The sequence below is a fragment of the Lampris incognitus genome, chromosome 19, assembly GCF_029633865.1.
Source record: "Lampris incognitus isolate fLamInc1 chromosome 19, fLamInc1.hap2, whole genome shotgun sequence".
Lineage (NCBI taxonomy): Eukaryota > Metazoa > Chordata > Actinopteri > Lampriformes > Lampridae > Lampris > Lampris incognitus.
Genome location: NC_079229.1, coordinates 25,689,775 through 25,714,708, shown reverse-complemented (window position 1 = coordinate 25,714,708; position 24,934 = coordinate 25,689,775). Strand labels below are relative to the sequence as shown.

At 43.9% G+C, this 24,934-nt stretch overlaps 1 protein-coding gene across 2 annotated transcripts in view; it reads left to right on the top strand.

Moving 5' to 3' along the window:
• Nucleotides 1-24,934, top strand: part of dpp6a (dipeptidyl-peptidase 6a) — a 189,526-nt gene that overhangs the window by 67,491 nt on the left and 97,101 nt on the right. The window contains exons 4-5 of one of the 2 annotated variants that reach the window (XM_056299078.1): nt 906-913; nt 10,035-10,048. The exons of the other annotated variant lie outside the window; for it this stretch is intronic. Of the exons in view, the coding sequence (XP_056155053.1) occupies nt 906-913; nt 10,035-10,048 (22 nt within the window). The remainder of the gene's footprint in view (nt 1-905; nt 914-10,034; nt 10,049-24,934) is intronic. 2 annotated transcript variants of the gene reach the window in all.

Sequence of the window (24,934 nt, the reverse complement as noted above, 5' to 3'; positions counted from 1 at the left end):
CTGCCAACTGCTAGGCAGCTAAAGCGTTAGCCTGCAGGTCTTCACAACATAGTGTTTGCTCAGTTGCCTAGCAACAGTGCCCTCATGACTTTGCCACTTGAACAGCATGCATGCTGCATGCTCGACTTCCCATGTTGAAGCCATTAGCTCCAGTAGTCCATTTGAAGGCTAAATACATGTGTGTGTGTGTGTGTGTGTGTCTATGTTTATGAAGGAATGGAAGGAATCCACAGAAAACTTGGTAAACTTTGAGCCCTTGTAAAGGGACTACTGCAAATGGGAAATATTGATTTATTGCGGGGGTTTTGAAAAACTGCACCCGTTAATTAATCTTGTGCCATGTTCAGATTGGTGATTTCCACAGTGTGCCCTTAAACTGCAGTGTCTGAACATCATCCCCGACCTTTAACTGGAAAAGCCATGCTGGATGTGATCCCTGTAACATCCAATGTGTCGGTCTACAGTCAGGCCACCTACCAAGCTGTCACTGAGCAAGGCAGAGAGCCCTCACCTGCACACTGGAAGTTACTCTGAAAAGGTGTGTTGGCTACAAACTTAAAATGTAGATTGCAAAATGAAGACTACCATCCCCTCGAGGCCAGTTTCCCCAAGGCCCGAAGAGCTACTCAAATCCTGTAATCCTTAATTTGAATTACTGATTTCGTGCCAGGCTGTAGCTAATTTTGGTTTCCACAAAGATCCATTTGCCAAAATACATTTCTGTTCAGAGAAGGATAGAAATATTGATGCAGTGTGAATATGCAGATTGTGTTTTGAACTCTCACCCGGCATTAAGCACAATGTTTCATAGGACTGTAGTCTATACATGATGGGCTCACGGCAGTGCTTTCCACACTGTCGCATTGATTTCTGCTGTGGTGAATCAGAGGCTGCAGTAGTGGTAGGGATTGTGGTTATCGGGGTATACTCGAGCTTATTTTCTTCTATTTTCCCCCCTCTGTGTTGTACCTTTTTTAGCACAAACAGAGTTCTTAACGAGAGAGATAAGTAGCATGGCCAAAATACTGTAGGTGAGAAAAGCAAAGAGTGACGAGATGACTCACTTTTAGAATGCAAATAGATAATGAGCTTGCTCCCCCTGCCTGCCGAGTGCCCTTGGCTGATAAGAGGGAATGAAAGATGAATTTAAAAGGGAACTGGATGCCCCCTAATGTTTGTGCCATAGTTCATCTTGAGGGCAATTATGGACAATTGAGCCGTGATGTTGGGGTCTGAAGTGGAGATTAGAGGAGATTGGAAGGCGGCCACCATAGCAATTCATCATGATTGCCATCGTGATATAAACGCTTCTTGCTGAAATAGGTTATAGCTTTGGTTGGGGTTTGGAGATTTAATATATATTTTTTTGTACATTTGGGGCAATAGTTGCTCTATCCTTTGTGTTTTCTCAGTGTTTCATGGCAAATCTGTAGACATAAAGTGTTTCTAAATGCATTTCTGAGTAGTATACTGGGTTAGCCCCTGGCCAGACTCTGTTGCTGTGGCTTCTAAACGTCAGGCAGATTTCACTTTGTTCACTTGTCAGGCATTTCCTTTATGGCTCAATGTAATAATGTTTTCTAGCAGGCCTCTAGCAATGTCATGGGAGATGATTTTATACCATTAAGAAGCTGTGTTGGACAAAGCTGGCTGCAAGAGGGATAATTAACAGTAAATAGCGAAGATAAAAGTTAAAAGTCTAATAATATGTATATGCAGTGCATCCGGAAAGTATTCACACCCCTTCACTTTCCCCACATTTTGTTATGTTACAGCCTTATTTCAAAATGGATTAAATTCCTTTTTTTCTCATCAATCTACACACAATACCCCATAATGACAAAGTGAAAAAGGTTTAGTAGACATTTTTGCAAATTTATTAAAAAAAAAAAACTGAAATATTGCATGTACATAAGTATTCACACCCTTTGCTATGACACTCAAAATTGAGCTCAGGTTCATCCTGTTTCCACTGATCATCCTTGAGATGTTTCTACATCTTGATTGGAGTCCACCTGTAGTAAATTCAATTGATTGGACATGATTTGGAAAGGCACACACCTGTCTATATAAGGTCCCACTGTTGACAGTGCATGTCAGAGCAGAAACCAAGCCATGAAGTCAAAGGAATTGTCTGTGGACCTCTGAGACAGGATTGTATCGAAGCACAGATCTGGGGAAGGGTACAATTTTTTTTTACAGCTTTGAAGGTCCCGAAGAGCACAGTGGTCGCCATCATTCGTAAATGGAAGAAGTTTGGATCCACCAGGACTCTTCCTAGAGCTGGCCACCCAGCCAAACTGAGCAATCGGGGGAGAAGGGCCTTGGTCAGGGAGGTGACCAAGAACCCGATGGTCACTCTGACAGAGCTCCAGCGTTCCTCTGTGGAGATGGGAGAACCTTCCAGAAGGACAACCATCTCTGCAGCACTCCACCAATCAGGCCTTTATGGTAGAGTGGCCAGACGGAAGCCTCTGCTCAGTAAAAGGCACATAACAGCCTGCTTGGAGTTTGCCAGAAAGCACCTAAAGGACTCTCAGACCATGAGAAACAAGATTCTCTGGTCTGATGAAACCAAGATAGAACTCTTTGGCCTGAATGCCAAATGTCACATCTGGAGGAAACCAGGCACCTCTCATCACCTTGCTATTACCATCCCTACAGTGAAGCATGGTGGTGGCAGCATCATGCTGTGGGGATGTTTTTCAGCAGCAGGAACTGGGAGACTAGTCAGGATCGAGGGAAAGATGAATGGAGCAAAGTACAGAGAGATCCTTGATGAAAACCTGCTTCAGAGCACTCAGGACCTCAGACTGTGGCGAAGGTTTACCTTTCAACACGACAATGACCCTAAGCACACAGCCAAGACAACAAAGGAGTGGCTTCAGGACAAGTCTGTGAATGTCCTTGAGCGGCCCAGCCAGAGCCCAGACTTGAACCCCATTGAACATCTCTGGAAAGACCTGAAAATAGCTGTGCAGCGACGCTCCCCATCTAACCTTACAGAGCTCGAGAGGATTTGCAGAGAAGAATGGGAGAAATACCCCAAATATAGGTGTACCAAGCTTGTAGCTTCATACCCAAGAAGACTTGAGGCTGTAATCACTGCCAAGGGTGCCTCAACCAAGTACTGAGTAAAGGGTGTAAATACTTATGTACATGCAATATTTCAGTTTTTTATTTTTAATAAATTTGCAAAAATTTCTACAAAACCTTTTTTGCTTTGTCATTATGGGGTATTGTGTGTAGATTGATGAGGAAAAAAAGGAATTTAATCCATTTTGGAATAAGGCCGTAACATAACAAAATGTGGGGAAAGTGAAGGGGGGTGAATACTTTCCGGATGCACTGTGTATATATATATATATATATATATATATATATATATATATATATATATACACACACACACAAAATAAAATAATAAATATATAAAAATAAGGTGCCATAATGGGGAAAGACTGGAAATATGGCAGCTACTCTGAAGAATGTTAAATGAGAATTTCTAAATTTGCAGAATACGAATGTATTAGCAGAATAAGAAGTTATTTGCAGGGTAGTACAGGCTTTATGCAAGGTACAGAGGACACAGTAGGGCAGATAGATATATTGCACTGTGTGCGTATGTGAGTGTGTGTGCATGCGTGTGGGTGTGTGTTGTGGTGTGGAGAGAAGGTCAACGGGGGTGGGTGGTGGGGGGTCGGCAGTGTAAGGATGTGTGGGTGTGTGGGTGCTTGTTGGAAAGGCCTACAGCAGCGTTCTTGTGGCGCGAGGCTCTGGTTTTTATAGACCTTAGCTTTCTGCCAGAGGGGAGTGTTTTGAAGAGACCAGGACATTAAAGTGAGAACACCCCCCCCCCCTTTTTTCTCCCCAATTGTACCTGGCCAATCATCCCACTCTCTGACCTGTCCCGGTCGCTGCTCCACCCCCTCTGCCAATCCAGGGAGGGCTGCAGACTACCACATGCCTCCTCTGATACATATGGCGTTGCCAGCCGCTTCTTTTCACCTGACAGTGAGGAGTTTCACCAGGGGGGATGTAGCACGTGGGAGGATCACGCTATTTCCCCCAGTTCCCCCTCCCCCCCAAACAGGCACCCCGACCGACCAGAGGAGGCGCTAGTGCAGCGAATAGGACACATACCCACATCCGGCTTCCTACCCGCAGTCATGGCCAATTGTGTCTGTAGGGACGCCTGACCAAGCTGGAGGTAACACGGGGATTCAAACTGCTGATCTCCATGTTGGTAGGCAACGGAATAGACTGCCACGCCACCTGGGCACCCTAAAGTGAGAACATTTTGCCTGTGTCAAGGCCATACCATTAAGACAATAGTGAACAAAAACCCAGTCAAAACAGAGATTACCCTGATTTATACAGACACACACACACACACACAGTTGATTGAAAACAAGTGTCAAACAATTATCGTCGAGTCTAACACCTTCCTTTACCCTCCATCGACCTGTGACCCCTGATCAGAGCCGATGAACCTTTCACGTTTTTAGGGGGAAAAATATTCGCTTAATACACAGTTCAATTAACTGCTTATACCATGTTAGCTAATGTTGCGTGCGTGCGTGCGTGCGTGCGTGCATGCATGCCCGCATGCATGCATGTGCACAAATGAGTTATAAAATACTGACCATCTCACGCTGGAGTTGAACCCAATCTGACAACTAGCGAGAACTAGTTGATTTACCCCACCCGTTAGCAGTGATTAGCCTCCGACAGGTACGTATTCATGTCAGTTGCACCAAACATGAAACAAACATTAGATTTGATTAATAAACATAGTTTGATTAAAATTATCGACGCATTGGGGCAAGCGATACAAGCACTCATTCCTTACACAAATTATGGAGAAGAGAATTGGTAAGCAGTATTTCTAATAATACCCCTGCATGCGACCGAGCCTGTGTGTGTAGCTGCAGGCTCTGTATTAGTGCACGTGTCGGTTTGTGTAGGTTTGTGGTCGCCCTTCTCTGTGTGTTATCTCCTCATGGGGGGGGGCGTCTCAGAAGTGATTCTCAAATCTCACACAAAACTGACTCGATCAAGGGAAAGGTCAGCCTTTTTCTGTCAGGTGTGCGGAAAAAAACCCCGTTTTCATCTTTTCGTTATGCTCTAATTATCTCTCGTGGCTGCAGGAGGCAGCGCTGATATCCTTCTGAATCCTATGAAGAATTATTTACCTTTTTCCATAGGAGCCATAGCACCAACCAGAGCTCATAACTGTTATGGTATTGCAATAAACAAACAAACAAAAATAATAATAATAATTGAAATTATAAAAAAAACCCAAACAAAACAAAAATAATGATAGTAACTGAACTTATAACTTGAGAAATTCTCAAAGAATACCAGGAGTTTATATCCCAGTCCCTTGAGTGCTGGTGAAACACACTGCCTTAATTAAAACATGACCAAGTAAAACCTATTTAATTGGTGTCGGAATATAAGTATGCATTAGATATTTTGTTTTTTGGGGGGGTTTTTTTGGTCAAATTTGCTGTGTGTGTGTGTGTGTGTGTGTGTGTGTGTGTGTGTGTGTGTGTGTGTGTGTGTGTGTGTGCGTGCACAGCAATGATAGCCAAACCACTCTTCGAATCTGACCGTGGGACTCCCACTCAATGCCACTATATGCCCGAGGAAATTCGTGTGCACACCTGTGTTTGTGTGTGTGTGTGTGTGTGTGTTATTCATTATGTAAGTGAATATATAGCTTTGTCTTTTCGTCCAAGTTTGTGCGCCTCCCCACCCGTCCAGTTGGCGCTGTGTTTTCTGGCCTTATCGACCTGCTGTAATTAGGGGCCCAGCACCGCGAAGCAGGAAGGCGATCAGAGGCGCCATGTTCCACTGAGTCTCTAATTGAAACGTTGAGCATTGCCAGGTTGACTGTCGGTCCCCCTCGGGTCCTGCTGTCACCTCCGTGCCACCTCCGCGTTGCTGACAAACATTCAGAAGAGGGAGTGCTAGTCACAAACGATAAGCAGGTAATTGCCTGTAGGCCCGGATTCGAATTAGGAGGAGGTGGTGCTCCAACTTCATTGGACACGCTGCCAGGGGTTGTTTGTGCCTGTATCAGGAAAGTGTGACAGCCCAAACTGATATTGCCAACTGAGATTAGCTTGGGATGTCATCAAATTCTTCATTATAATGCCATCCATCTTCATATCCCACTGTCAACTTCTGGAATAGCTCGTCTTTAGTGTACAACCGCAAAAAAATTTCAACATAAGGTTGTTAAGCTTGTGTATAAATGGACAGCTTTTTTTTTTTTTTTTTTTTGCTCCTTCTCTTGACTGATGGGACTTGGGTTGCCTATCACCTTAACTTTACGGCACTTGGTCTGCCTCGGCATGCGTATCTGGCTGTTAATCCGGGCACCAAGCAGGCTCAGGGATTAAAATGCTTTTCAAAGCCTGGCCCAGTCTCCCAACTGGTGTACTTTCTGACATTCACTGCCTCCAGCCTTCCTTTAGTGTTATTGTTATGGCTGCAATAACTCTCTCCACCCGAGGGACTTCCAGTGGCGCTTCAAATTGACCAACTGAAGGGTTTCAATGAGACAGCCCCATCACATTATGATGATGGGAGCGTGAAAGTAGGCTGCCTCCAACACTATGAAAACCATGCCTTCCTGTCTTCTGTCACAACATTCACCCCGGCCCCATCCTGTAATGTCTGTTTGCTGGCTCAAATCATACTTCCTGTTCTTCTAGGTACACAAATATGAGCCTCGGCAGACAGGAATTGGTCACGGGACTGTGTGGACCCCATGCTGATTTTTCTCAGTCAACGTATCGACAGCCATTGCATGTCTCTTTGCTGTGTATAGTGGCCATGTCTGAGATACCGGCTTTTGTCGTGACGTTTGCTGGGTACGCTGCGAGCTTGCAAACGAGTTTCTGTGGCGATGCTTTGCCTCGATGAGTGTCTTTGCAGCTGGACGTGCACGCCCACCGCATACGGAAATACGCAGAGAGACACAGATGCGAGGGTGCGTGCTCACACACCGACTAGAAACGGAGAAGGGAAAACAAAAAAACGGAGAGAAAACAACGGTCATTAATTGCGTTCCCCCATCGTGTTTATGCATTACCTCGTTAACTAGCATCCGAAATTGAATCAAATGCTCAGCTAATGCGCTCCTCATTCCAGCAAATGAGCGTGTACCCACAATTCCAGCGCGTTCCAGCAAATGAGCATCTGACTTTGTTCGAACATCAAACACCCCAGGAGACTTGATTGAGGCTTTTGATTTGGCAATTGTTCTGCTGATATGAAAATGTGGTACACTGGCGCTTTGCTGGAATTGGCATCGCAAGCAAGGCGCTAATTACTGCAGGAACTCGGTCCTTCACGCCTTTTTTTAAGTGGTTCCCCCCTCACAATCTATTCTTACACTCTGTATGATGTAGTTTATTGCCTTCAACACTTACAATGCGAGGAGGTCAATGACAGATTTTCTGTTCGTTTACATGCTGTTTGATTGAGAATGCCTTGTTTTTGCAATGAGAAACAAAAACGCATTCTGATTAAGATATTTCTACACACTTCTTCTCTGACTGTGCAGCTGATAAGCACTGCAGAATGTATTAAGACGGCTTACCTCGGGCGTCCTGGTGGTGTAGCGGTCTATTCCGTTGCCTACCAACATGGGGATGGCCAGTTCAAATCCCCGTGTTGCCTCCGGCTTGGCCGGGCGACCCTACAGACACAATCGGCCGTGTCTGCGGGTGGGAAGCCGGATGTGGGTATGTGTGTCCTGGCCGGTGCACTAGCGTCTCCTCTGGTCGGTCGGAGTGCCTGTTCGAAAGGGGGGGGGGACTGGGGGGAATAGCGTGATCCTCCCACGCGCTATGTCCCTCTGGTGAAACTCCTCACTGTCAGGTGAAAGGAAGCGGCTGGCGACTCCACATGTATCGGAGGAAGCGTGTGGTAGTCTGCAGCAACCAGGACGGATCGGAAGAATGGGGTAATTGGCCAGATACAGTTGGGGAGAAAAAAAGGGGGGGGGTTCAAAAAACAAAAAGTAAAAAAAAAACCCAAAAAAGGCGGCTTACCTCATTCCTTGGTACTTAATAGCAGCGACGCGGCCTGACTGAATTTAAGATTTCCAGGTCCATCCTGCCCTGAGTTTACTGCTCACCACCTCGCCTCTGTACTAAATTCTGTCTGGAGGTTTTCAGCCGTCCTTAAGGTTCTGTTACTTGCAGCTGAGTTATAGGGTCTGTCCTGGTTTATACCAGTGAAATATCAATTCAGGCCACCTTCCATTCATTTGCAATCTTTTAAGATGCCATAAAACTAAGCTAAACGGAAATTTATATTTCACTAAAGGAGAAGGGGAACGGGTCTAAATGGAGGAGTAAGTCTTATCTGGTGTTTTTAGTCGGACTCAGCCCAAGAGCAACAAGATCTCCAAGTCTTATCATTAGTCATTCTTAAACATATGGGTAGGGGTTTAACGGTATAGCGGGAGATGACTTTTCAGACTTCACAGCCGCTCTTTGAAAGACCTCTAACGCCTGAACACCGTTTGACAGAGGATAGATACATTGTCTTTCATGTGTAACTTTGAAATGTATCTAAAAAATATGAAAGTTGCACTCCACGTATCAATACTCTGCAATGAGGAAACTGTTATGATAGATATCTGTGAATGTTCTCATTCATCCAGGTCATGGTTATCCAAAGGAGTTGAATCAAGTGCAACTGGACTTGGTATATATCCGTGAAGACGTTTCGCCTCTCATCCAAGAGGCTTCCTCAGTTCGTGCCTTTCCGACTAGATCAAGCTAGTCTGACTGGCTGGTGATGAGACTCAGCATTTATCCTCTTTGGAGTCGTTGTCAGAGCTATAGATGTCCATGGCTCTTTGTGTCCTGATGTTTACCAACGCCCGTCGCTAACAGAGCCATAGATATGAGTGGCTCTTTTGTGTACCGATGTTTGGCCGTGCCCGCCGTTATCGGAGCATATCTATGGCTCTGTTAGCGACGGGCGTTGGTAAACATCAGGACACAAAGAGCCATGGACATCTATAGCTCTGACAATGACTCCAAAGAGGATAAATTCTGAGTCTCATCACCAGCCAGTCAGACTAGCTTGATCTAGTCAGAAAGGCACGAACTGAGGAAGCCTCTTGGATGAGAGGCGAAACGTTTTCACGGATATATACCAAGTCCAGTTGCACTTGATTCAACTCCTTTGGATGTTATGATAGATACTTATCCATTCCCCACCACTACTACCGAGTGTGTGTGTGTGTGTGTGTGTGTGTGTGTGTGTGAGACATTAAAAGAATAATAATTGTATTCTGCATTATCATGGCAAGCAGATGTTGCAGCAGGGCTGGTTGAGGTGGTCTCTTGTCTCCAGCGTCACATTGGGACTTCCCAAGTTTTGTCTTGATGCATGCTCAAGAATCCAGGGAAGGAAATCCCAGGAAGTTGAATCAGTTCATCTGGACACCACCTTTACTGAGAGAAACGTTTCATCACTCATCTAAGTGACCTCTTCAGTCTCAGCTGACTGCAGGTATCCCCACCCTTATAAACAATACGCTGGCATAATGACCGAAACCAACGATCAGTTTCATATCATTGCCTTCTTAAAATAATGGCCTAAGTCATATTTTCAAGTTTTTCAAAAAACAGAATAAACTGAAACCGAAACAAAATTTGTCAGTTTATTCTGTTTTTTTTTTAAACTTGAAAATATGACTTAGGCCATTATTTTAAGAAGGTGACGATATGTAAATTACTGTGACCTTTAACTAGAGTTAAAATGGCCATGTGTACTATTCACAGAGCATTGGGGAATCGTTGCAATCACAGTAAGATGGTGAGAGATGTACTCTTAGGCCCCCTCCCTCGGTTCAGGGATGGTCGTTCCCTCTTCACATAGATGGCCTCTTTGACTCCCCGTTCAAACCAGCGTTCCTGGCGTTTGTATATGAAACCAATCGCAGGTCTCGGTCGTTATGCCGCTGTATTGTTTATAAGCGTGGGGATACCTGCAGCCAGATGAGACTGAAGAGGTCACTTAGATGAGTGATGAAACGTTTCTCCCAATAAACGTTGTGTCCAGATGAACTGATTCAACTTTCAGGGACTTCCAAGTTCCCCCCTCTGCACTGACGGGTTAAAAGATGAGGCATCAAGCTCAACGCATCACAATATGACGTAGGACTGAATAACTGATTAGGGGGGGTTCACAGAGAAAATACCACCTGAACAGAGCAGCCTTGCACCATTCTAAAACACAACTACTAACTCCTGTGTGTGTGTCTCTCTCTCTCTCACCCACACACACACACACACACACACACACACATACACATACAAAACGTTGACCCTTAACTTCCAAAACCTAAGTCTGCTGGAGTTTCTTTTATTATCATTATTATTCTGTTGCACCAAAGCCGTGTTAAATTTCTTGGCAGGTGAAAAGTATGTCGCCTGTTTGTTCTTTTATGAAGTAAAGACTGTCTCGTATATTGTGAATGTTGTGTTTCAACATCGAGTGGTAAATTCAGCACCGTCAGTAAATTGGCAGTAAATGGACCACTAGCTCAGCATGCTGTAGAGTTATGGGAGGATTTGCACGGAGGGAAAGGCTCTTGCAAGAGAGAATAATTGGCAACTTGGGATATTTGCACCTCGCTGATGTCATTTTGTCAATAGACAGTTAATCTATTGTGCTACATGGAGGGAAGTGTATTTTTTGACGGCTAGTTTGTGACAGGAGAAAGCACCTTAGAGGGACCGGTCTATTGACCAGCAAATATATGGTGTGTGTTCGCACTCGCATTGTGAAAAGAGGAGCCCTCCCGAATACCCTCACAAGGGCTTTTAAACATACATGACGGTTGGCTGGCGTTCATACCGGGCTTTCGTATGGAACTGTGAATTAGAGAGTTAGTGCGAGAGAAACGGGGAGTGTATAACTCAGGGAGGGAGAAGAGAGCGAGAAAGGCAGACGATAGATAGCATGACAGCACCAGAGTGTGAGTCATAACTGTTCATGGCAAGATTTAATGATGTCGTTCCATTTCAGTGGCAGGAGGAAGTTGCAGCATGACATCATTGCAACACACGCCTATGGAGAGCTCGATGTCTAGAGTGGCAAATATTTGTTCTTTCGTTCATCGGTTTCCTCTGCCCCTGCTTTCTGCCCCCTCCTCTTCGCTCTCAAACGCTTTCACCGCTCTCCATTTGCCAGATTTGCAAATCGCTACTAACCTTGGTCTCTCACATCCTTCTCAAAGAGATTTGATTTTTCCTGTTTTAAAGTATGCACGAAAAGCATGAAACAATGGCGCATAGTGTCTCAGCGCATTTAAACAATGGTCATCTGCCCTTGAAAGCCCCCCACACAACAACCCTACTGCATTAAATCCTCAGTCAAGCTATTCCACAACCACTGATTGTTGTAAGGATTGTCCTTACACTTAAGTGCCATTTGTGTGTCTTTGAAACACTTAATTTTGAGTGCAGTCACATTCATTCCACGTTACGCCACTTATCGGCAAATGAAAGTGGGTAACAGAATAGGAGGCAGTGTTTCCTGTGGAACAAGAGGTTTGCTGTGGGGACAGTGTGAACCGGGGGTGTACTGCTGGAAAAAACCCAGACATCATAAAAGTCAAATCAAAATAGACTAAAACTGGAGGTCTTCCAACTAACGGTTCAGAGCCCCTGATCTGGGAAGGTCACATACGCAATCACTTTAATTTAGGCTAAAAGGAAGCACAGGGCTGGATAAGTGCTTGAGACGATCACTGCCCACGGCATCTTTCGACCACCCAGCCGGACCAAACGCCATCGCGAACGGTTCGATCGCCCCCAGGAAGAGAGCCGAGATAAAAGCTGAACTAACTCAGCTTGGTCCTGAGCGAGCAAGCGAGAGAAATGTCACCCCCCCCCCAACCCTAGATACCTGCTGTCTTTACCTACATTGTCTGTTTTTCTTTACCTTGGAAAAAATCCAAGCTCATTTTCTTAAAGTAGTGCCATTAATCGACTGAATTCCGTAATGCGTGCGATGCGCAACGCGAGGCGATGGATTAGATCAGGAATTCCCAGTGTAATGTGCTAAAGTTCTTCTACTGGGGAAATATCACCATGTATAGGTCCACCCTGACATTGTCATGCTCTAAATTTGCCCCAAATGCAATCAAATAAGATACACACACTGGCGTAAATATAGGTGGTGCAGCCGGTGCAGTGGCACCAGGGCCCGTCTCTAGGGGGGTGGGGGGCGTCAATATTTCTGCATGCATTGTCCTAGTCCAATGTTACATGTCTCTTTTGAGCATGTGATGATAGCTTGTTTAGCGCACGCAAAATCATTTACCTATCTAGCCTACCTAAGTAACGTTAGAAAAATAAAATCAAGCAAGCAAGCATGAGTTACACACATAAAAGGGGATGTAAAAAGAGGAAGGAGAGCAAGGGAAAAAAAGGAAAGCTGCAATGTGTGCTGCGTGCGTGCCAAACCATGCAATCTAGCAGGTTTTGAGTCTGATGTGTGCTCCCCTGTTACTGTCGAATGACGAGGCTATTAGCTATATTACAGCCTAGTTGCTTTGTTGACTTGTTTCATCACCTTGTCGACTGATTTGATTTAGGGACCGTCTGTTTAGGTTTCCCAACTCTGTCCGTGGTGCGTCCGCTCTCCGTGGTCCTGAAGTGTAGCCAATCTTTGACGTACTGACCTTTACAATAACTAATCTGTGTAAACTTTGTCTGTTACTTTGATATTGCTATTTTGTTATATTTTATGCTGTGAAGCACTTTGTGATTGTATATCTGTGAAAGGTGCTATACAAATAAATTCCTAAAATGACTTACTAAACCCACTTATGGTGGTGTGTGTGTGTGTGTGTGTGAGCGAGTGAGAGAGAGAGACCGGGGGGGGGGGTCAACGAGGGTTGCTTGCACCAGGGCCCATAATAAATATGTTACGCCAGTGGATACACAGACATTCCAGCCCTCACTGACACCAACGAAATATTTGTTAAACAGTTGTCAGTCAGATGAGTTACACTCCTTTCAAGCTTTACAGGAGGCACGCCGTAGACGACGCGTAGGGTTAGCCACTACTTTGGATAATGTTACATTAAAAGTATTCACTTCTATGAACAGATGTAAACTTTTTCAAGGAACAGGAAATATGTTACCATAGATTGACCCACAGCCCACAGCATGAGCCCCGGGTTTTTTTTTTTTTACGTTTCGGAAAAATAAGTATGCCAAATTAGTTATTATAAGTTCCTGTTTGGGTGGCATGGTGGTGCAGTGGTTAGCGCGGTTGCCTCACAGCAAGAACGTCCTGCGTTAAAGCCCCGGGGTAGTCCAACCTTGGGGGTCGTCCCGAGTCGTCCTCTGTGTGGAGTTTGCATGTTCTCCCCGTGTCTGCGTGGGTTTCCTCTGGGTGCTCCAGTTTCCTCCCACAGTCCAAAGATATGTAGGTCAGGGGAATCAGCTGTACTAAATTGTCCCTAGGTGTGTGTGTGGGCCCTGTGATGGCCTGGCGGCCTGTCCAGGGTGTCACCTTGCCTGCCGCCCAATGACTGCTGGGACAGGCTCCTGCATCCCCGCGACCCTGAGAGCAGGACAAGCGGTTTGGATAATGGATGGATGGAAGTTCCTGTTTGCTATGTAATATCTGATGTACTAACAACTATCGCTGGATTGCTTTAACACTGAAGAAAACTTCGAAACGTGATGATTCCCAGGCAAGTTCTGGAGTTATATGAGCTTCTTTTTTCTCTGATTTCAAAGCAGCTTTATGGACGTTTATTTGCAATGGGTATTGGATATAATTGTATTCTTGGAAAGTGTAAGTCACACTGAATCTAAAAATATGTGTATCATGTCTGTGTGGACAAGGAAGTAGGTAAAAGAGAACAGAGTGACGAGGAATTGATTAAAAAAACGTACCGTTAGATAAAAATATATGTCCATTTTTTTTTAATCATGTTATGCCCTAAAGAAATATAATTTGATTAAATGTTCTTCTGTTTGCCCAATATCCAATTCAGAGTATTGAAGACCACATTTACTTGGCATTGTTGGGGATCCTTGATTTGCAATTAGAACAGCCCAGATTATTATGGCATGGATTCAAATGTAGCAGATTTGTCAGTTTCATCCTGTGAACTCTACTTCATCATAGTCTAACCAAAATCGGTTTCAAGATTAGCAGTGCTGTTTACGCCAAATCCCTACCCTACCTACGTATATGTTATGTAACTTAAAAATGGTAACATCAGACAATATTTGCATCTTTTTATTTGGCAGGAGCAAAAATTAGTCATCCACATTTGTTGTGTTATGGTTTCAGAATGATGAAGATAGCTGGAGAACAATTTAAATACAAATAGGATGTGGCCTCTACAGGATGATTTTTCCCCCCCTTGGGCAACTATCATGTTTTTCCCAAAATGATGTACAGATTATTAGGCATTCTATTATCTCAAATGGCTTGAAAAATAGTACATATAGCTAGCTGCCATAAAGGAGGGGGGGGGAAATCTCCCCCGGGGGAGCATGCCTCCGGGCCCCCCATAGGTTTGGGCTAAGCGGCTAAGCCCCGAATGTTTACAACATCTGGCTTTGCTCCTGTCACTGTGCCCCCTGAGCTGGATTCTCTCCCTGACAAAAAAAAAACTGAAATACTTTTACAGCTATAAATAATATTAAATTATACAGTTCGGCAACGGAAGACTTAACACTAATGCAAAACAAAGCAATAAGTCGTGGCAATGACAACCAAGCTCGAGCTAATGACTCAGGTGATATTAGCTCAGTTATGCACTCACAGTCAGCGACTCCAGCTGTTCTAATGGCGAGTTCATAAATACACTTATGCACCTTGGGAAAACGTCTCTCCTGCTCTGTGCACTGTGCTGTTTAAGAGAGGTATTGTTTGCACTTTTGTAATTGTGGCTACGTCTCTGGATGAGCGCGCATATGGTTGTATAATTATGCGTTTTTGATGTGGCCTAAAGAATGTTGTTTATCCTTTAATTTGTTGTGTAACCTCTGAAGGTGGTGGCCCGATGCATAGGTTTATTAACATTTAACGGATCCCCCCCCCCGCATTTAAGTTTATAACCTCTGGTTTTGTGGACGTGGTGCGTACCCGCATAAGTGACGGTATGTATGTACGCCTCTGTCATAGTCGATTTCTTTCATGAGCCATGTTGATGTTAATTATACACTTGTAACCGGTTGTTTTCTTGCCCGGTGCGTGATTCGATACGAGGTGTACTGCACCACAAGGCGACATCACTGACCGCTCGGCTAAAGGGTCAGATCCGTAAGCTAGGGACTAACGGGTCTTATTAGTAGTTTACACGCTTAATAAAAGCTATGTGAAGTGAACAAAATAACCCCCTGCCAAAGTTGACTGCCCGTCCCTTCCTTTGGCCCTGCCGCCGACCCCGACTCGCAGTGCTATCCGGACAATCTTCTCCGCTTCCCCGTTGAAACAGCAGTTGCTAAAGCCCATACTGTCCACCGAGTTAGCGGAACATCGGCTAAAGTCCATTCACTTTGCTAGCGAGAGGCCCTGCTCTGGCTAATATGCTAACACGAACAGGCGAAAAAAGCATAGCAAACGTCCGAGCGGAAGTCCGTTCAGCTGTCGCCATAAATATGTAGCGCAACTATCTTGTTGAAGATTATCAAGTAGAGACCTCAGAGATACTAATAGCGACACACTTTTAAACTGATTAACTTCTCACTTTGCAACTTAAAGCGACAGTAGACAACTTTTTTTGCTTTAACTTATTACGAAGTAAATGTTGATTGCTGTGTACTGGCTCCAGAGTAATGACGCCATCGGCGTTTAGATTGGTTACGCCGGGCACGACCTGGCGGGAAAGTGAAGGCGCGCTTTACGGCACAAAGGAAGAGCATCAAGCGTTGCGCAACCAAAATAGGAAGAGGATGGCGCCTTTGTTTTCCTTGGTAGCTACCGGTAGTAGCGGAAATGGCAGGCGGTGGAACAACCAAAGTGACAGTGGAAATAGTATCCGGCAAGAGAAACAGAACCCCGTTGACGGAGGAGGCTAAGAAGGCGAAGCGGGAGAGTGATAGAAACAGGTAAAACAAGAGTGGACCTCGGACGGCCAAGGAATATAGCCGAAGCACTTGACGTAATTCAAAACCGTCGAAAAACGTTTGTTCTCGGTATCGCCGCTCTCTCTTCGTTCACTATCTTGCTTGACCAGTGCGGCTCTTTTGCTGCCCGATCTAAGTCAACCGGGCATACGCGCGACTCACGTCTATGGTTGACTCGGATGGGGCAGCGATATGATCAAAATGATTAAATCCAAAAATTCGACAGTTATAAAGGAGAGCTTCCTCTAGTCCGCAGTCAAAACAGGAAGTGTTTCATATTCTTGTCGCTGCTCGATCTGAGTCAACCATAGATGCGAGTCACACATGCGGAAGTGTAAATGGTTTACCCAGCTCAAATCAAAATGGTCTTAAAGCAAACAGTTTCGGTTTGGGAAGTGCAAGTTAATATTAGACTTGGTCGTATTCGTACGAGGGTCTGCTTCGCATCCATAGACTGACCGGCAAAACGTTTTTATTACGTAGATTGTTTTTAGCTTGAGCGCTACATATTACCCCCCCCCCCCATAATTCCCATTCAATCGACTTGGGCACTGTGCAAAAGTCTTATAATGGCTTGAAAAACACTGGTTTTTCTGTCAGTGTGTGCGTGTATCTGTCTGCTGCTGATCTTGCATACTACTGGGCCTATCAGCTTAATTTTTGTGCAGTTATGACTGTATGATCAAGGACTTCCTGTGGTTGCGGTGATTCAGAACCTATGAAAAACCTGCTTTATACTGCAACTGAGTGCTAACTCCTCAGCTGGTTTTTCGCCTAAGTCCGAGCACCGGAGAAGGGGGGGGGGGATACGCCTGGTGGGGATCAGGACTCAACTGAGTGCACTCTTCTAGCTGTAACTATACATCTGTATCTTTTTTAACTTATTTATTCCACTGCACTTTTTTAATCTTTTATGAAATGGCTTTTTAGCTATATCTATGATGTAACTTTTAACCCTATTTATAACAATAACTAGTGCTTTTTACTAAGTCACGTATTCATAAGTAAAACCTTTTTTTAACATTTTACTACAATGTGTTGTATTTTTTTGTGAGTTTAAATACTTGGGGTCAACTGTCCAAAGTAACGGGGAGTGCAGGAGAGAGGTGAAGAAGAGAGTGCAGGCAGGGTGGAGTGGGTGGAGAAGAGTGTCTGGAGTGATTTGAGACAGAAGCGTATCAGCAAGAGTTAATGGGAAGGTTTACACGATGGTAGTAGGACCACCTATGTTGTATGATTTGGAGACAGTGGCACTGATGAAAAGACAGGAGGCGGTGCTGGAGGTGGCAGAGTTGAAGATGCTAAGATTTTCACTGGGAGTGATGAAGAAGGACAGGATTAGGTATGATTATATTAGAGGGACCGCTCAAGTTGGACGGTTTGGAGACGAAGCAAGAGAGGCAAGATTGAGATGGCTTGGACATGTGTGGAGGAGAGATGCTGAGTATATTGGGAGAAGGATGCTGAATATTGAGCTGCCAGGGAAGAGAAAAAGAGGAAGGCCAAAGAGGAGGTTTATGGATGTGGTGAGGGAAGACATGCAGGTGGCTGGTGTGACAGAGAAAGATGCAGAAGACAGGAAGAAATGGAAACGGATGATCCGTTGTGGCGACCCCTAATGGGAGCAGCCGAAAGTAGTAGTGGTAGTGTTGTATTTTTAACCTGCTGGCTTAAACTATGGTTTGTTTGTTTTTTAGATGTGGCTTTAATGGTTTAGATATCGACATGAAGATGCATGGAGAGACTAATGAATAAAATAGGCAGGGATATAAAGGAAGAGGCATTCATGGACTGATCTTTAATTATTGACTTCCCGTTGACTCACAGTTCTCTTAGACATCTTGGGAAGCCGGTGAAGTCTGAATGCTAAAAGTCACAACCACAGATTTTCCCAGGTAAACTCGTCTCAGCTGGACAGGGATGAACTCACTGAGAGTCATTTTTATTTTTTAATTGTGTGGTATTATAAAACCGTATTTTATAAAACGTGTTACTTCACGTCACGGAATAAAAAACAGACATCAGTTGTTAAGAAGGTTTGATGTCCTGCCTTAGATTGTGCTGACCAGTGTAGGATTTTGCCACTTCTCAATTGCAATGGAAGTCATAACCTTATTGAGCTTCCCAACAGTAATAGAGCTTCGGTTAACCCCAGAACTCACCAAAGGCAGTGCTCTGTTCTCATTTGCTGATAAGCCCTTGAGGTAAAAAAAGTTACTCAGTCTCAGTCCGCCCACATATCAGAACAGGGTCACCGCCTTACTGTCGGAGATTCTTATTGGACGATAATGGTGTCTTGGATACCTAGCAGGTGCCTGAATAAACCCTCTAATAGAGCAATTATTCTCAAACAAAAGGTCACCTCAGGCGTGACGACAGCCCTGGAAATCAATAAGGCTCACGATTACGATGAAAGCACTGCGCCTATATTTGGTCTCCGACCGCCCGCCATCCAGGAGATCAGATTTCAAGGCAACCTCATTCTCACAGTATGTGTGTTAGATTAAGTTACCAAATTTTATTGCAGCACTGTCTTTGCTTTGCTCTCTTTAAAAGTGCAGGAATGACTTGTGGCCCCTTCTGAAGAGCTTACCTTGGTGGGAGACTCTTTGCACATACATGTACAACTTTGGCCTTCCTTCTTAGTTTGCCACACGTGAAGCTTAAAGCTCTTTGTCTTTGATAGGGAAGAGGTCTAGCCGTTTGACTGATGTATGATTTGCTAAAGTTACAATCTGCAACGATGCACATATCTGCTGTCCATCCCACTTCTGCTGTTATTTTGGTCAGACTTAGTAAATGTTGTTCACTTTATTACTTGCAAATGAGAAAACCAGCCAATGTCACATCGCTTCCAATTCTTTCTTCTTTTTTTGGCGTTCAGGATTCTCCATTTGGCTATAATTACTTTGTGTCAGAGGGATTTGGATCTTTCTGTTTTTCTAAGAAATAATACTTGAAACCACACTGAAGATGGAGGACAAATGGAGGACATGGTCTTTGATAGCACACCCTGACATTGCAGAGAAGTGTTTGAGCCTCCATGTGTGTGTGTGTGTGTGTGTGTGTGTGTGTGTGTGTGTGTGTGTGTGTGTGTGTGTGTCTCTCTCTCTCTCTCTCTCTCTCTTCCTCCCAAAATTTTTATATGCATGACATTTTTTATTTCTGGAGAAGCATGGACCAAATTAGCCTTCCTGAACTAAAACTGCACTCTCAGGATCTTCTCGTTTTCTCTCTGCCATTTTGAATTGTGTGGGGGTGCAACAGGCTCCTTGTTTATTACCTGTCATTTCAACACTGAGTCCATTGTGAGTGTGGACTGCACTCTGGCTGTTTGTACAGCCAGTAAACAAGGCATATTATCTAAATGGACCTGAGAGTGGACAGGGAAGATACATCTCCTTTGCTGCCTGAGAGCATCACAGTGTTTGTGTTCCTGAATGACTAGATGTAATGCACTTTTCCCCCATTGCCAGGGCGACATTGATTTTGAGGGAATGGTTTGTGGGCTTGCTTGTTTAACAAGGTATTACAGTTAAGTGCAAGCTTTTTCCATTGAAGGTCATTGCTAAACTAAATTTGTACAAGGCTAAACCATAATTGCATGGAACTCAATCAAAAATGAAGCCCTTCTCCTGAAAGACTATGAAAGATGTTAACGGAAATCAAAATGTTCAACACACAACCAACATTCTCCTGTGAGCTACAACTTGACAGGAGAAAAATGTCATTCTATTCCTAACAGGAGCACAAATGAGTGATAGTTATTTGGATGGCGTATAATGTGTTAATCATTGAAACAGTGGTTGAAATAAAACTGTGGGTCAAGTGTCCAGAGTAATGGGGAGTGCAGAAGAGAGGTGAAGAGAGTGCAGGCAGGGTGGAGTGGGTGGAGAGCAGTGTCGAGTGATTTGCGACAGAAGAGTACCAGCAAGAGTTGAAGGGAAGGTTTACAAGATGGTTGTGAGACCAGCTATGCTATATGGTCTGGAGACAGTGCCACTGACGAAAAGACAGGAGGTGGAGCTGGAGGTGGCAGAATTGAAGATGCTAAGAATTTCATTGGGAGTGACGAAGAAGAACAGGATTAGGAACGAATATGTTAGAGGGACAGCTCAAGTTGGGCGGTTTGGAGACAAAGCAAGAGAGGCAAGATTGAGATGGTTTGGACCTGTGTGGAGGAGAGATGCTGGGTATATTGGGAGAAGGATGCTGAATATGGAGCTGCCAGGGAAGAGGAAAAGAGGAAGGCCAATGAGGAGGTTTATGGATGTGGTGAAGGAGGACATACAGGTGACTGGCATGACAGAGGAGGATGCAGAGGACAGGAAAATATGGAAACGGATGATCCGCTGTGGCGAACCCTAACAGGAACAGCCGAAAGTAGTAGTAGTAGTAGTAGTGGTGGTTGGCATAAAAGGTGGTGTTGGCGTAATATTTATTGGTGCTTCAGGCATTGACTTTTTATACTTGATGATGTGCTGACCGATAAATTGTATATTCATCGTCATTGTGATATGAACATGCGCGATAAACACATTGCAGAAGACTTCCTGAAATGCGATGAATAAGAAAGGTCCTTTAAATTGTACGCGCCATGCATTCACACTCAGCATTTGACCTACCAGATGGAGCCCTGTAGCCGGTTGCACCAGCAGAGGGTAAGTAATGTCGATCTTACCTAGTTCGAACGTAAATTGGCACTACGTTTGAGTGTACAAACAACTAAAAGTTATACCGTAGCACAAAGTGACATTCGTTCAATGTAGACTTAAGTTACTTACACTTACATGTGCAACGTCCGCCGTAAAAATGAAAAACGTTAATATGGCTGTTCGGTTTGAACTAGTGGAAAACTGGGGGTAATGGCGTGATCCTCCCACGCGCGCCGTCCCCCTGGCGAAACTCCTCACTGTCAGGTGAAAAGAAGTGGCTGGCGACTCCACACGTATGGAGGAGGCATGTGGTAGTCTGCAGCCCCCCTCGGATCGGCAGAGGGGGTGGAGCAGTGACCGGGATGGCTCGGAAGAGTGAGGTAATTGGCTGGATACAATTGGGGAGAAAATCCCTCCCCCAAAAAAAATCTGCATTATTTTTGAGTTTAAATGGCGGAAGTCGTTGTCAAACTGTAAAACAATAAGTATCTGTGATGCTAACAGCAACCAAGAAAAACTGGCAGCCTGTGGACGACGTAATATGCACACGTTAATATTTGTTTATGTATCACAAATCATACCATCATCGGAATATTGAACAAGCTTATCACACGTCACAGATTTTCCTCATACCGTCCAGCCTACTTGGTGACGAGTTTATTTCGGTCATAAAAAATTATATGTATATATACTTAGCACAAAATTAAGGAAATTTGTGTTTGGTAGATTATTTCTTTGTTGTAACAATGCTTGGCAATAAATCTTATATCGTTGGAAAGCCTGTTTATTTCCCTTTTAGATAGTGGCACGTTTGTAAGGAACATGCATTTGTGGGATGAGCAGCAGAGCTGAGTATGTGGGTTGCGCCCATGAAAATATTTGCCAAATCTTCTCTGCCAATGCCAAACAGCTTATTTTGCTGTTGCTATTGACTCTTGTTTTGAGCTTCTGGTACCCCAGGTGTTGACAGTCAGGTGCCTGATATAAGATTTATTGCCAAGAAGCATTGTTACAACAAAGAAATAATCTACCGAGCACACATTTCCTTATTTTGTGTGCTAAGTTTAGTTTAGTCTTTCTCCACTGTCGTTCTGCCTGGCAACACTCTCTCTTCAGCTGCCTAACAACCACTCCATTTCTCCAGCTGGCTTTTTGTTTCTCTGTTTCTTGTTTTAACAGGTGCAATGTTGTCAAAGATATTGTCAAAGATATTTCCTATTTTTGAGTTGAATTTGTTCACAAGATCCTCAATTTGTGACGCCATGAACGTAACTCATTTAGTTTTCTTGAATGCTTCAATTGTATTATTGTCAGTGAAACGTTCGACTGCTCTTCTGTTGTACAGGAAAAGCAGACACATCAAGAAATATGCAACAGTAGTCTGAAATGGCAACATCCATAAGACAGGGAACAGTACTATTAAGTCCTTTTAATATGACTAAGTCCAGAGTATGCCCCTTATTGTGGGTGGCTCCAGAAATATGCTGAGTGAGAGCAAATGCCTCCAGTAAGCTAATTAGGTTTCTAGCATTGGGGTCTGTTTGATCGTCAACATGAACATTAAAATCACCTGAGATGATGATACAATCGTAGTCAGTGGAAACCCTAGACAGTAACCCAGAAAATTCATCATAAAAGTCATATTTAGATTTTGGTGGCAGATAGACAGTAATTATTAAAATCATAGCACTATAATGTATAGTTAAGCAAGGTATTCAGAAGACGGGAATCCCCCGAGGGGGATTTCCTTGCAGCTATAGGAATCAGAGAAGACAGCAGCTATTCCACCGCCTCTCTTATCAGATCTGGTAGAATGGAGGAATTTGAAGCCAGGAGGTGCAGTCTCAATAAGCGTGACTGCGCCATTTCTATCCAGTCAGGTCTCGGTCAGCAGGGTGAAGTCCAGGTTATGGGTACTTATAAGATCACTAACTCAAAATGACTTATTTGTTAGCGACCTGACGTTTAATAAAGCCATTTTTATTGTGCGAGGTGCACGGCTTTGTGGGGGACTGATTGAAGTCCGAACTGGTAATAAATTGTTTAGCTCCCTGTATGTTATGGGAAGATTACGGGGTCTGTGTCTATGGTTTATGATTACAGGAATTAGTATGGCAGAGTGACAGTCATTAGTATGATGGATCGGACTCACCAAAGGACTTGAATAGGTGTAGTTTACTTTGGAAAAAAAAATTGAAAGCACTGATTTCCTTACCTGGATTACCAAGTATGCATAAAGACACAGCTTAAATAATTACCTCAGTGTTCATCCTCATTAATACATACATAATCAATGTGCAGGTGCCCATCAGGCATGTCCCACACTCGCAGAAGGAACTCCGCAAACAATAGCAACATCTTCATCATCCGTGAGTGTCAGCTTCTTAGGCAAAACAAGGCCCCTTCCTCATCCCTGTACCTCTCAAAAGTTGTTTCTTTGTATATCCTCTTAAACTGTTTATCATTTTTACTCTGCTTGAGTTCTAGATCCGAGACCATTCCACAAAGTCACCCTACAGATCGAAATACATGTACTTTTAAGATCCGTACAAACACAGTTATTCAAATTAAGTTTTCCTTTTAGGTTATACCCCCCTCTCTGTCTTGAAACATTTTTGAATCTTGCCAGGAAGCAAATTATTTCTTGCTTTGTACATTATTTGTGCAGTCTTAAATTCCACCAGATCCATGAATCTCAAAGCATGTCTGTAAAAACAGTGTGTTAGTGTGATCATGAAATCCTACATTGTGTCCTTATACCCTATACCTCCACACAGTAATTTAGATATACAATATAATACAATACAAGTGAACAATGCAGAGAGTACAACTCTATGATTCAGGATGTGCCTTGTTTTTCCCAGAACTGCAACGCCCCTTGCCAACTTTGCCTCCACATATGTTAGGAGGTTTCCAGCAGATGTTATGGTCTAATACCATACCTTAACCACTGTGGCACGGTGGCGCAGTGGTTAGCGCGGTCACCTAACAGCAAGAAGGTCCTGGGTTCAAGCCCCGGGGTAGTCCAACCTTGGGGGTCATCCCAGGTCATCCTTTGTGTGGAGCTTGAATGTTCACCCCGTGTCTGTGTGAGTTTCCTCCGGGTGCTCCGGTTTCCTCCCACAGTCCAAAGACATGTAGGTCAGGTGAATCAGCCATACTAAATTGTCTCTAGGTGTGTGTGTGTGTGTGTGTGTGTGTGTGTGTGTGTGTGTGTGTGTGTGTGTGTCGGCCCTGTGATGGTCTGGCGGCCTGTCCAGGGGGTCTCCCCGCCTGTCGCCAATGACTGCTGGGATAGGCTCCAGCATCCCACGACCCTGAGTAAAGATAAGCGGTTTGGATAATGGATGGATGAATGAATAGCACACCCAGAAATTTATTTTCAGATACTTTCTATATTAACATTGTCTATCATCACTTGTACTTGAGTGTTTATTTTGTGATTTCCAAACAGCATAAGCTTGGGTTTGTTAAAATTTAATGATAATTTGTTTTTGTCAAACCACCTTTTATTCATTTCAGACGTGACCACCTCCAAAACCTGCTGCAAATTCTCCCCAGAACAAAAATTATTAGTGCCATATGCAAATGAAACAAATTTGATGCCTTTGATGCCTTTCATCTGTCCTTTACATACAAAATAAACAGTTTGGGGCCTTATACTGACTCCTGTGGAAGTCCACAAGTAATATCCTTGAATCTTGATTTATAGTGACATATTTGTACAAATTGTTCCTTGTTTACTAAATAGCTTTTCAACCAATTCAACACAACCCCCCCCTTATCCCGTTACATTTTCATTTTATTGAGTAATATTTCATGATTAATAACATCAAATGCTTTTTTAAAAAATCAGTAAACACTCCCACAACATACTTCTTTTTGTCCATACAACTAGTTATTTCTTCTATTAACTCTATGTTCATTTTCATTTTACATGGAAGTGTACACATTTGGGAGGACAAATTACAGCTGCAAGTCAGAGGTTTAACAATGCCATAAATTGCTTTCTTGACTGATGTCATATCAGTTCCATTACAGTCGGTTCAATAACAAAACCTCAGCCTCGTGTCTACCCACAATCCCCCTTGCTAACCCCTCCCACTGTCTTAAAGGGACCGTCTCTGGTCCGCATGG